The sequence below is a fragment of the Neofelis nebulosa genome, chromosome 11 (genome assembly GCF_028018385.1).
Source record: "Neofelis nebulosa isolate mNeoNeb1 chromosome 11, mNeoNeb1.pri, whole genome shotgun sequence".
NCBI lineage: Eukaryota > Metazoa > Chordata > Mammalia > Carnivora > Felidae > Neofelis > Neofelis nebulosa.
The window spans coordinates 41,536,575-41,548,974 of NC_080792.1; the positions used below are offsets into that span (position 1 = coordinate 41,536,575).

General features: G+C 38.3%; 2 protein-coding genes across 3 annotated transcripts in view; one reads left to right on the plus strand and one right to left on the minus strand.

Annotated features, from left to right (window-relative positions):
- DSC1 (desmocollin 1) overlaps window positions 1-12,400 on the plus strand; it is a 352,925-nt gene that overhangs the window by 139,848 nt on the left and 200,677 nt on the right. The window lies entirely within an intron of this gene.
- The window catches only part of DSG1 (desmoglein 1), a 36,061-nt gene continuing 28,131 nt past the window's right edge, over window positions 4,471-12,400 (minus strand). The window contains exons 13-16 of the mRNA XM_058692433.1: window positions 11,460-11,593; window positions 11,057-11,129; window positions 7,990-8,198; window positions 4,471-5,998 (exon numbers count right to left, since the gene is read on the minus strand). Coding sequence (XP_058548416.1) covers window positions 4,952-5,998; window positions 7,990-8,198; window positions 11,057-11,129; window positions 11,460-11,593 — 1,463 coding nt within the window. The 3' untranslated portion in view covers window positions 4,471-4,951. The remainder of the gene's footprint in view (window positions 5,999-7,989; window positions 8,199-11,056; window positions 11,130-11,459; window positions 11,594-12,400) is intronic.

Below are 12,400 nucleotides of genomic sequence, written 5' to 3' on the forward strand. Positions count from 1 at the left end.
TAGGTCATCAACTAAGAATGAGGAGGAAAGAAGAGGTGTGGAAGTTTTGAAGACAGAGAAGGTATGGAGTAGTAATCTAGTATAATGAGATGGGAAGTCTATCAGAGAAGCAGGTAAGATTGTAGAGAAGCATTTGATATTAATCTGAGATTTGAGATTGAGTATTAAAAATGAAAAAAAAAAGTCAGCTTTCTTGAATCACTTGTTTAGCTGTTTGTGTGAGGACAGAGATGGAGGGTGAAAGATTTGGGATATGAAAGGCGAGAGCAGGGCAAGGAGTTTGAAGGCATTCCCCAAGAGGCAGTGTGGTTGAACTCATGAAGCTTGATTAGACAACGAGGAACATGGGGTGGCAGATAGGGGAAAGTAGGAGGAGTCAAAACACGGCAGCTTTGATTGAAGTGGAGGAATTGCACAATCAGAATACTTCAGCACATAAGCTGGAAGAGTCAGGAGGAAGTGGTCAGAGGCTGTGAAGGCTGGAACAGGCATCCACAGAAGTGCCCTGCTCGGTTATGACAAGGCTGCATGTGGCTAAAGTGGGATGGGGAAAATGGGGGTCTAAGAACTGAGAATTTCAGGTGTTGGGTGTCATCCAGGTGATCGCTAAAGTTACTGTGAATCCTCACAGGAGTTAGAAAGTTTACAGCAGACTGTGGGCCAGAATATGAGTCTTCAGTAAAAGCGACGATATTGTTGGGCGTTCCGTGAGTGACACAAGCGGAAGAGAGGGAGAGGAATACAAGCAGATCATACGAGTCTGAAAAGGGTAAGGTTTCATGTAAGGTGAAGGTGATGGTGGTCTGAAAGCGGCATTAGGTGGAGGCAAAAAGTACTCCCAATAAAGATGGGCATGATTTTAAAGGCAAAGAAGAAGAAAATCCATTTTAAAAGAAATATAATGCTAGTGCAAGCAAAAATAAAAATTAGAGTATGAAAGGGAGAAAGAATAGTATGAAGATGCCAAAAGTATCAGAAGGAAGTTTAAAAGGCCAACTATTTATCACTTAATGTATTTGTGCGAGGCGGCTCAAGCCTGTGCTCTGATCTGCTGAAAAGCACTCTGGAGAGGAGGCTTCTTAGTAAACACAGAAGGAAAAAAAAGAGCTAGAAAATGGAAAAGGAAAATAAGTTTTAAAGTGTGAAAATAAAATATTTTTTCCCTTATATGGGCTGAAAATAGTCATTAGACTTGATAACCTCTAATTATTCCTTACAGTCTCAACCTCCCCACCTATACAATTCAGAAAAGATCATGGAGGCATACCAATCATTTTATTGCTGTAAATATGTCTTTGGAAATTACAAACCGACTTGTAATAGCCAACGGAGGACCAAGCAAGGAACTAGCACCAAAATAAACCAAGAACTTTTATATTGAAACCTGAAAGCACCTTGTTTTAAACATCACCAAAGATGAATATTAGAGTTTAAAAATACTTGTAAAATAGCAAAAGAAAAATAAGTTAGACTAGGTACAGCTTGATGATAAAGTGTTTAGTAATTCAAATATAATCAAATGGAAGGAATATAGACAAACAGTAGATTATTCCTTGTTTTAAAATTCTTTGATGGATAATAGGTTGATACATTCATGCGTTTGTCCTAACATAAATTGAACAATCTAGAACTGGAAGGCGGATTCTATTTAATGGGGGCTAGTAATCTCTGTGGACTGTGTACTGCAGTGCAAAGTGAAGTAAATCTTAAAAATACCAGAAATCTTACAAAAGGTTGCAGCTTATTAAATGGGCATGGGAAAACGTGGCTAATACTTCTAAAAGTTTGTTTTGGGTTTCGAGTGTCTTTCTTATACAGCCATGACTATTTTAGTCAATGATTATAAAACCTTTACCCAAGTCAAAGGGTATCATATGTGTTATACCCTGGTTGACATTCAGAGGTTGGTATGAATTCAGAAATTAACTGGGTATGTAACTAAAAACATCCAGTTGGAGTGTGAATATGTACGTTTTGGAGCTATATAGTTAAAATTCTGTCAAGGAACTACACTGAGTGGAGATTATAAGGCTAAAAACTATATGCAAATGTAGAATAGGTGTCCAGATGAAGGCCTAAAAGTCTCCCCAAATAGATAATTTTTCCGTAAATTTTTGGTGTGTATACAATTACATCAGGTAATATACATAGAAACTAATAATATATAGCAGATATAACTGGGATTCAGTGTCAAAATTAGCTAAAGATGGCGTTTCGGTTGATATTAAATTATAAAGTATTTATGATCCAATAATTTTTGACCCTAAGTACCACCTCTTTAGAAAGTCAGATGTTTTATAAACATTAAACACACTGTTTTCAAATTATATACACATAATCTCTAAATTGCTGTTTCTTCCTTTTCTCTTTTGTTGAGAGCATGTTGATCTGGTATTCAGCTTGCAATATAGATTTGAATTATAATGATTCACTTATAAAATAACTTCCATATCTTAGGTCTGTAGAATGACCTATGGTCCATGAGTTAGAGTAAAGCATGTACAGAGTAGAACTAATTTCTCCCCCAAGGTTCTTTATTGAAAAAATGACGTGCCTTTAAATGATTGTTAGAATGGTATCTTTAAAAAGATAACTTTAAGACTTAAGAATAAAGAGTTAGAACATCAGTGTGTAATCCTGAAAAAAATTTATTTGAAAGTGGCTTCCTAGAAAGATCGACAACTAATACTGTCATTTTTTTATATCTCCCATGGTTTTATGTAACTAATGGATCTTAATAACAGCAGTTATTAAAGATGGTCAATCTAGCATTTGTTAGACAACCTAAAAAACTTTCTTGGAAGATATCAGGAATCTTTAAAAACACTTCTGATGATATGTCAAATCAAATTCTTTTTTATTGATTCTTTTTTTTATTAATTAACTAATAACTAACTAGCAATTATTTTCCTTCAAACTCCTGGACCCAGCTTATCTCAATAAATGCCTTTTGACTTTATTTCTGGAAAGATTCCATCATTAATGGAAGACCCCCCAAATGGGAGAAAGAAATAAAAGAAGAGTCCCTGTGAATGACTTTATTTACACCTCTGTATTTGGGCATGCTACACATTATCAACATTTCACATAGTCTACATATGGAATAGGATGTATCTTTTGGCTTTGAAAGTATTGGCACCATCTGCTATAACACTGAGAAAAATAGCTCTAATAAAATAGTTCACTCCCTCGCCCCCTTTGACAAGTGTTGGAAGTTGAGTGACTGTTCTTTGATCTTGTAATACCCTGGGAAATTTGGGTCATTGGCGGGAATGATCCTTAAAAAATTTTGTCCTGTCAAGTTTCACTTTAGTGAGCTCACATTAACACTGAATTTAGAAAAGAGAAAAAAATTACTCTAACTTGCTACAGTAAATTTACCCCTGTCTAAGAATGCTTTGATTCTATTTAGAGATTTTTAAACCAGGTAACACTATATAGCAAACACATAGAAATGACATAGCATAAATAATACATTATTAAATTTTGAAGCTAGAAAAATATATCATACTGCATAATTTGGGAACTACCTATAAACTGGAGCATATATCAACCAAGAGCTTATTGACAAATCAAATCAGGGATATAACATTTACTCTAGTGAGAACATATAGTTAGGGAGTGAGATAGACTAACGAAATGGGGTGGTTGAGAACAATTTCATTTGTATTAACACAATATCATCAACTCTGTTAAAAGTTTTTAATTGACCCCTTCAAAATAGCAGCAGAGGGTTATTTAAAAAAGTAAATTAAAACTATTAGTGGTGTTACTTTTACGCAACAATTCTAACTTTTCCCATTAAACATTTTACATGTTCTAAAAACTTCTTTTAGATCCCCTTAAAAAAATTTCCCCCAAAGCTTAACCATACTGCAGGCTTTTTTTTTTTTCCACAGCTCAGCTTAAGTAAATTATTTTAACTTAGGAGATGTATAATAAAGAGCTGATGTGGATGAGTAACACTTATAAAACACACATCTGAAAATACAATGTGGTTTCCATCTGCTTCCTTGGAAGGCAATTTACCACTAAGGATGACAACCATGTCAGGTTTTCCGTTATTAGGTCAGCCACAGTTATAAGAAGGGGTGCGATATCCTGCAACCTCACCAGCATGCAATATTTGTAAATCTTGCACCTTCCACTAAACACAAACTAGAGTCAGAAAACTTGTCTCCATGGGAATTTCAGCTGAAGCCCCATCTCAAGATTCAGGTTTAGACATTGCCAGTTTTCCCCAAACGAATCTTACCCGGTTGCCTTACGGAAGTAAGGTTTCTCTTACGGAAATTTCCTCCCAGGAAACGTTTCCTAATATGAGGTTTATTTTATCTAGTGCAGTTATTAAGCGTGGCGGCTTGTGAATTTGGTTGTGTAGTCAGACTTTTTTCTTTAATGGTTAATCATGGTCTGAATGTATGGTTGGATTTTTATTTCTATTATCTGTGAAATTGACAGGGATCCTGACACGTATTTCAAATTCTTCCTACATACATGAGCACATATTGCATGTTTAGTCCTTTTTCAATATTGCCTGAGCTACATGGCAAGTCAAAACAGGGCAAGGAGAATTGTGCCAATTGCCATCTTAAGGCCAGTGCTTTGCGTGACTCAGCTTAATTTATTCCATGTGCTGGAGATACATGACAGGCCACACAGAAGCAAAGAAGACCCTACAGGCCATATAGGCACAAAGAAGATGCTGTCTCAAGTTTTAGTTCACTGTCGCGATCCCATTAGTATTAATGTAAGAAAAAAGTTTACAAATGCTGAGGAGAGCTCTTGCCCAACAGCACTGTTTCCATCTATTTTTCCCATTGTGGTTTCTCACTTTGCTCCACGGTTTCTTAGCACCTAGTTGTGCATCACAAATCACATCGTTAGTTTTTTGGTGGTGGGAACTGGATCTGAATCACCATTACTGAGAACAAGTGTGCTGGGATCCTGGCTACTTCGTATATTGTACTGTACTGTATTTTGTGATTCGACTTCGGGCTGTACTAGGGGAGGCAGATCCAAGGGTCTGGCTAAAGTGATGGTCAGAGGAGCTCCTCATGTGGCCAATGGTGGCTGTCCCCCCCATGCTGCTACTCAGGCCCCCACCTCCTCCCAGGCTGCTCTGCCCAATGCCACTGCCACTTACTCCAGCTGCACTGCCAACCAGGCCACTGCCTCCACTTATCCCAGCGGGGCCACTAATTCCGCTTATGCCAGAGCCAGAAACAACCCTCTCTGTCACAATCACGTTTTGGGCATTTGATAACTCAGGGTGTATACTTAGATTGCCCATCATGCCAGAAACTGGTCGGATGACTCTTTCTGTCACTACCACATTTGATGACTCTCTAGGATCAGGCATGGTCAAAGAGGTGGGTAGACTTGAACTTGGTGCTATTACCCTTTCTGTCACTATAACATTTGACCCATCTCTCAAGTCAGGCATCTCTAACATTCCATGCAGATCAGTGCCAGAGATTGGGCCAACCACCCTCTCGGTCACCACTACGTTTGCTGCATGTCGGTTATCATGAACATGGACAGAGGGCTTCAGAGTGCCAGAGGTGGTGTAAGATTCTGTCACAGTGACATTACCATAGCCCAGAGGATCAGGAATAGGCATAGGATGCTGTACACCAGGTCCTGAGGGGTAGGTGCTCTCAGAGATGACAGTTGTAGTGCCGAAATGTGGGGAGATGGGTGGGAGTCCACCAATGACGGGCTCTGTTCCCTGCTGAGGGCAGATTGGTTCGGTGCTCTCAGGTGGCCAAGAGGGATCAGGGTCTGGATATGGTTCAGCTTCTTTTCCCAGGCTGATATCTGCCAGCTTCTTAAATTTAGGCCCCAGTGTGTCCAAAAAGCTGTCGTCCACGTCTTCTCCGATGAAGCTACAACAGCCCACGGAGCCAGCAGGGGAACCTACACCTTCAATATCATATATGAGCAAACAGTCATTGGATGGGCGTCCTTCGTCTTCATCTGCATAAGCATATGCTTTCTGGATTTGCAGAGAGAAGAGAAAATGAAATTATGGATACATATTTAGCAATAATAGAAATCTTTATCCCTTTTTTTCTTCCAGGGCACTACCCAAAGAAGAATATATAAAACAAAATTCCAAGATGTTTTAAAAATCATTATATAATTGCTTGAAAGAATTTGGCTAGAAATTATTTTAGCTGTTATTCTGATAATACATTTCGACTTTTAAAATCATCGTAGGCGCACTTTAGATACAAAAGCACAAATAAAATATCGCATAAATTATTTTGTAACCAAGTTAGAAGAAGGTACTTAAAAGTCCTGAACTTGAAGTACACCAATCTTTTCCCTTGGTTTGTAGAAAAGAAGGTAGTTCATAGTTGTTTCAGGTTCATCCAGGACTGTGCTTTCCTTCCTTAATGGAGTGAATTTGGAGGTTCAGTGAAGATTTATTTGAATGTGGCTTTTTCAGCAAAACAACAGGAACATTTGACTCTGGCTCCATGCCATTTGGGGATTTAAAACTGAAGGTTTTTAGAAATCGGATCTCCTTCAATTCAAAGTGAAAGCCCACAGACATGTGCAACTTTATTTCATTTTTTATCATTTGTAATATTGGACTGCAAACTTTCAGGCTAAGTAACAGAAGTGCTTTTCTTAGCAAACCAAATCGTTGTGCCATTTCATTCAAAAATATTTTTTAGTCCTTACCATTTGCCAGACCCTCTATTAGGAACTTGGCAATACAGCAGTGAACAAAAACACTTGAAGTCTCTCTCTCATTAGACTTACCTTGTACTAGGATGAGACAGACAACATATAAGGTATTTATCAGGAGGTGGTAAGTGCAGGGCCAAGGGATAGAGTGACAGAATAGCCAAGGGCAGCATCTCAGAAAATGATATTTGATCAGAGGTTAGAATAAAGTAGTGGGGGTAAATAAAGCACACAGTGTGTCCTGGGCGGGAGGAGTGGTAAGATGCACAAGTTTTGAGGCAGAAATATACTTTTCATGAAAATAACATTCATTTGTAGGGACATGGATAGGAAGTATTCCTGTGGGTTTCAACAACAGTTCTCTTATTATTATCTACTGCTATTTGAAAGGCTTTGTCAGTGTTTTCTTTCAAGATATCAGCCACCCTCTAAGCCAATAGGAGAGTTAAAGAAAATATTTTAGGCCAGGATGTAGAAGGATGTAAATCTATCAGAGATAAGACAGTTTCAGAGATAGGAAGTCCCTGAAAGTTTAAGTAGTTACAGACAGTCTCTACCTGGGGATGGCAAAATTAATTCCTGCTTGTTCTTAGAATGTTTTGGAAGGGTCTGTGGCTCTTGAACTCACACTTACTGAACGTTTACTATGTGCCTGGAACTGAGTTAGGTACTGGTAACATGATGTAGAGAATATATGGACAGGGCACTAAAAACCATGGTAGCCATGTAAACATATTTTACCAATATAAATGGTATATTCTATAAGGTGTATACACAGAGCACTACAGAAATATAGATAAACATCAATTTTGTTTTAGATGTGAGGGTTAACAGTAAATGCTTCAGAGAGGCAGTGTTATTTGAGTTGAGTCTTGAAAGACGAGTATGAGATAATGGATAAAATCATCCCACGAGGGGCATAGCATAGGCGAAGGCATGGAGGGGAATAGACCAGTGTGAATGAGGCAAAGACATGTGGTATGTGGGATTGGTGGTAAGGAGTAATTGGAGATGAGGGAAGGGGTCAATTTATGAATAATCTTAATTGTCATGTTAAGGAGTTTGGACTTCATGCCTTGGACAAATAGAGCTGGGACCCACTGGCTGTTTTTAAGGAGAGCAGTAAAGTGATCAGTTCAGAATTATGGAAATTTTATCCAGCAGCAGTATGATTGTCAGGCATAGACTAGAGGCTGGGAAACTGCTAGAGCCCTGCTGGGGACTAGTGGCAGCCTGGAGTAGAGCCGGGGGCACAGGATGGAAAGGAAGGCGTGGGACTAAAGACCTTACCTGACAGAAGTAACTTTCCATGAAGTTCATATTCAGACCTCCTTCTCTACATTCTCTCATAGAATTTCTTCTTAATGTTCCAGAATATTCTTGACATATCTCAGGTACTCCTGGTGTTTTAACTCCTTCTGTTAGTTCAAATCCTGTTGTTCTTTCTCCTCCTCCCAGATCTTGCATTTCTCTGCCGCCATACTCATTTGTGTAAACCCCTAAAGGTTGTTGATGAAATCAAGTTTAATTTCTCTAATGTCTTGTAGACTAAAAATTAATAACTTTCTATAATGTATGGTTTCTTCATTTAAATCAAATAAAGACAAAACATAAAGAGCTGTAACTATGATATTGAGTGCAAAATAATATTATTAATCAGTTTGTTAATTTGTTAATTGTTTGATGTTAACTATTTGTGGTAATTGTGTCGTGCTGGAAGTGGTGCATAGAGGTTATAAAAACATATGCTTTAGAGAGTTTGATTTCAAATTGAGGAAGTCTGGGGGGGAAATACCGAAATTCTAAAAGTTAAATAGTATAAGAATACTCCAACATGTTAGAAGCACAGGGTGTCCAGAAGAACGCCCAAGAACCACTGGCTTCAGAGGAGAGGCCATGGCTGAGGAAAGGTTTACTTGGAGAACCTTGGCTTTCACTTGGATGTGATGGGTGGATAGAAGCTTGTTACAATATTCAAGGTAAGTTAGATAAAATCATGGGTCAGACTATAGAAGAGCCATGGAGAGGGAAAGTGTTGACTGTGGGATAAATGCCTCATGGCTTTAATATTTTAAAGATCTTGATTTTAGGGACAGTGTGTTTTTTATACTTTTATGACTCTGGTGCCTCTCATTGTGCTTTGTTCTAGATTTGTGTAAAGGTTTATAGATGTAATGAAGGGATAAATGTGTAAGTAAATCCTGATAGACTGATGATTTGACAAGTCTTGAGAACAGAGTGGGTGTCAAGGATAGGGAGATAGAGGGATGCCTGGGTGACTCAGTCGACTGAGCTTCTGATTCGTGATTTCAGCTCCAGTCATGATCTTGTGGTTCATGGTTTCAAGCTCCACGTCAGGCTCTGCACTGGCAGTGGGGACCCTGCTTGGGATCCTCTCTCTTCCTTTCTCTCTGCCCCTCCCTGGCCTGCATGTGTGCCCTGCCCCCCAAATAAATAAATAAACTTAAAAAAAAAAGAATAAAAAGATAGAAGAGTCAACCAGCTTCTGCTTTTGAGGTGAGGGGATGTTGGTGTCATTAACAAAAATGGAGACATTGGGAGGAGAGATAGGTTTAAAGGCTAGTGTGTCTAGTACTTTGGGTAAGGTACATTTCTACAAGCTGTGAGCATTCCTGTGCCTCTCCCGTTTTAAAGAGTTCAAAGTAGGGGGGCGCCTGGGTGGTTCAGTCAGTTAAGCGTCCAACTTCGGCTCAGGTCATGATCTCATGGTTCATGGGTTCGAGCCCCATGTCCAGCTCTGTCCTGATAGCTTGGAGCCTGGAGCCTGCTTTGGATTCCGTGTCTCCCTCTCCTCTCTGCCCCTCCCCAGTTCACACTCTGTTTCTCTCTCTCTCTCAAAAATAAATACACATTTGAAAAGAAAGAGAGTTCTAAGTAGGAAAGTAACGATAACAAGCTTGAAAAAGACTGAGAGGAAAAATAAGAGAATCACTAACTTTGTTTACTTTGAGAAAAGGCAAGATGGTACAAGTGTTTTCAAAGTTATGAAAAATTTAAAAAAAAAAACCTTTGTTTTTACTAACATGGTAGCTATCCCTTTGCTGTAAAATTCTAATTGTTCCCTCATTTCTGCCTGTGAACTGGTCTACACCCCTGTTTTAAGGCATGTCATAGTTATAATTTTGGTTAACGGTGTGCAAGGAAAAACTCCCATCACCTGTACACAGCCTCAGCTGAGAATGTGGAAAGATTCTGATGGTGTTTCATCCACTTACTTTCAATTTAAGAAACCAGACAAGTCTTTTTAGGTCAACCTTTATGCTCATGCTGAAAATGGATGCAATTTTTTTCTTTGTCATGATAGCGGCTAAGTCAGAGTAGTTTTGAATCATTCATGAACTGTGAAGGTAGATTTTAGCCTCAAGAAATGAGCACAGATCTATTTTAATTGGGTCATACATTGGGGAGTTTGGGTGGCTCAGTTGGTTAGGTGCCTGACCCTTGATTTCAGCTCTTGATTGAGGTCATGATTTCATGGTTCATGGGATTGAGCCTCACATCGAGCCCAGCGTTGAGCTCTGCACTGACAGCATGGAACCTGCTTGGGATTCTCTCTCTCCCTCTCTCTCTCTGCCCCTCCCCAACTTGTGCTCTCTTTCTCACTCTCAAAATAAATAAACTTAAAAAAATTGGGTTGTATGTTAATTCTAATTAGTACAGTTGACCCTTCATGGGCTTGAATGCAGATTTTTTTAATGAATAAGTTCAGTAATATAAATGTATTATTTTTTTCTTATGATTTCTTAAAAACTATTTCTCTAGCTCACTTTATTGTAAGAATACAGTATTATATATATATTATATATATATATATATATATATATATATATATATATATCATGCAAACTATGTGTTAATTAACTGTTTATGCTAGCAGTAAGGCTTCTGGTCAGCAGCAGACTATTAGTAGTTAAGTTTTGGGGGAGCCAAAAGTTAATACTTGTATTTTTGACTGCACAGGGGTCGACATCTCTAACGCTGTGTTGTTCAGGGGTCAACTGTATTTTTTTGGACCTGGACCAAACTTGACTTGTGGCTACATTTCAGTTCTTCTCTCCTATTTGTAGAGGTCCTAATAGAGTCGTCTCATAAGTGCTCTCTAATCATTGAGGAAGATTTTAAAAATTCAACATATAAAAATAATAATTACTATAGGCTTTTCTTTACCATTGAATTTGCAAATTAGTCATTTAAAAGTGAACGATAGAAATAATTTTAAAGATTAATAAGATAATTGAGAACTGATATGGTATGCAAAGACAAAACAGAATTCCTTCTTACGTCATTTGAGCTGTTAAAATTAAAAAAACAAAACAAAACCCAAAAAACTTCTTACCTGAGGTGTCAATGCATTCAATCAGATTTCCATTACTAGGTAGTACCGGTGGTACACAGACAGTGGGTCCACTCTAAAAGACAAGAAACATTTCCCCATGTTAATGGCTCTTTTGCTTCTATCATTATTCTTTGGGTTTGTTCTCAAATTACCTCAGGTTCTAAAAGAACACTATTTATGAAACTTCTGAAATCCATTTAAAACCTGAACCTCATTTCGAAAGCCTTTCCTGGTTACTTCCATCTGATTTCGATGTACCTTTGATTTCTCTTCATTTTCCACATTGGCTGTCCCAGAACGAAGAACAGCACCGACCACAAGTGATGGCCAGCGTCTTGGCTCCAGTGCATGAGGGTGAGTGTCGGTGACTGCCAAAGGCCATTTCTTACAAGGTAGCACTTACTATGGGAGGCGGCTGTGGTCCTTCTACTGCCCATGAGTGAATTGCTCCATCTGAACATTCGGGGACAGGCTCAAAGCCAGCGCCCCCACGAGGGGCGCCGCCGCAGTCACAACAGATCAACAAAAACGGGACCACTGATGGGGAAAGGATAGGAATATTGGAATTAGCCGCAGAGCCACATTAAAATAAAACAACTTGCTTTTTATGATTCAATTTGAACCTCTAATAGAATGGCACTTGATCTTAAAACTACTATGAAAGCTTCAGAAAACAAACTGATGGTCAGATACCAAAATCAGTGCGAGCTTCAGTATTCTAGACTGTGATCAACTTTTTAATTTGTTATCTAGTATTCAAATTATAGATATTGTTACACCATGAAAACAGATGAGTCTTTTTGCTGTCATTACTCAGGAAAATATTAAAGGAGACAAAAAGGAGAGCTGCAGAGGACAGACAATGTGTTTGAGTCTTTGTGTTCCCTCCTCCATGCCTTTATTTTTTTCCTTTCACACATGCATGCTTTTTTTATTTCAGCAGTAAAATCTTACCCATGCTTCAAGTAATTATTCCCTAAAGACTTCCCCCACATGGAATTTTTTCTTGAATTTATTCACACACAAATAGAGAATATTATGCTACCTAACAAGGTCTTTCTGGTAATCATTTGGGTTTTCTTATTCATTTAAATAAGTTTCTAGCACGGAGTTTTTTATATAATATAATCTTGATAAATGATTTGGAATGAACGGATGGATGAAGTAAAGGCTATGTAAGTCGAAAATATGACAAAGGATGGAAAGAAACAATAAGCAAGGTAGAGAGGAAGGAACATAGTAAGGATAGTAATAAGGGGAGGGATAGTAAGAGAGGGGAAAAAGAAAGAAAGGAGGGAAGGAATCCTGTATATTTCGCTTTCTTGAAAATTTGCTGGGTTTAGA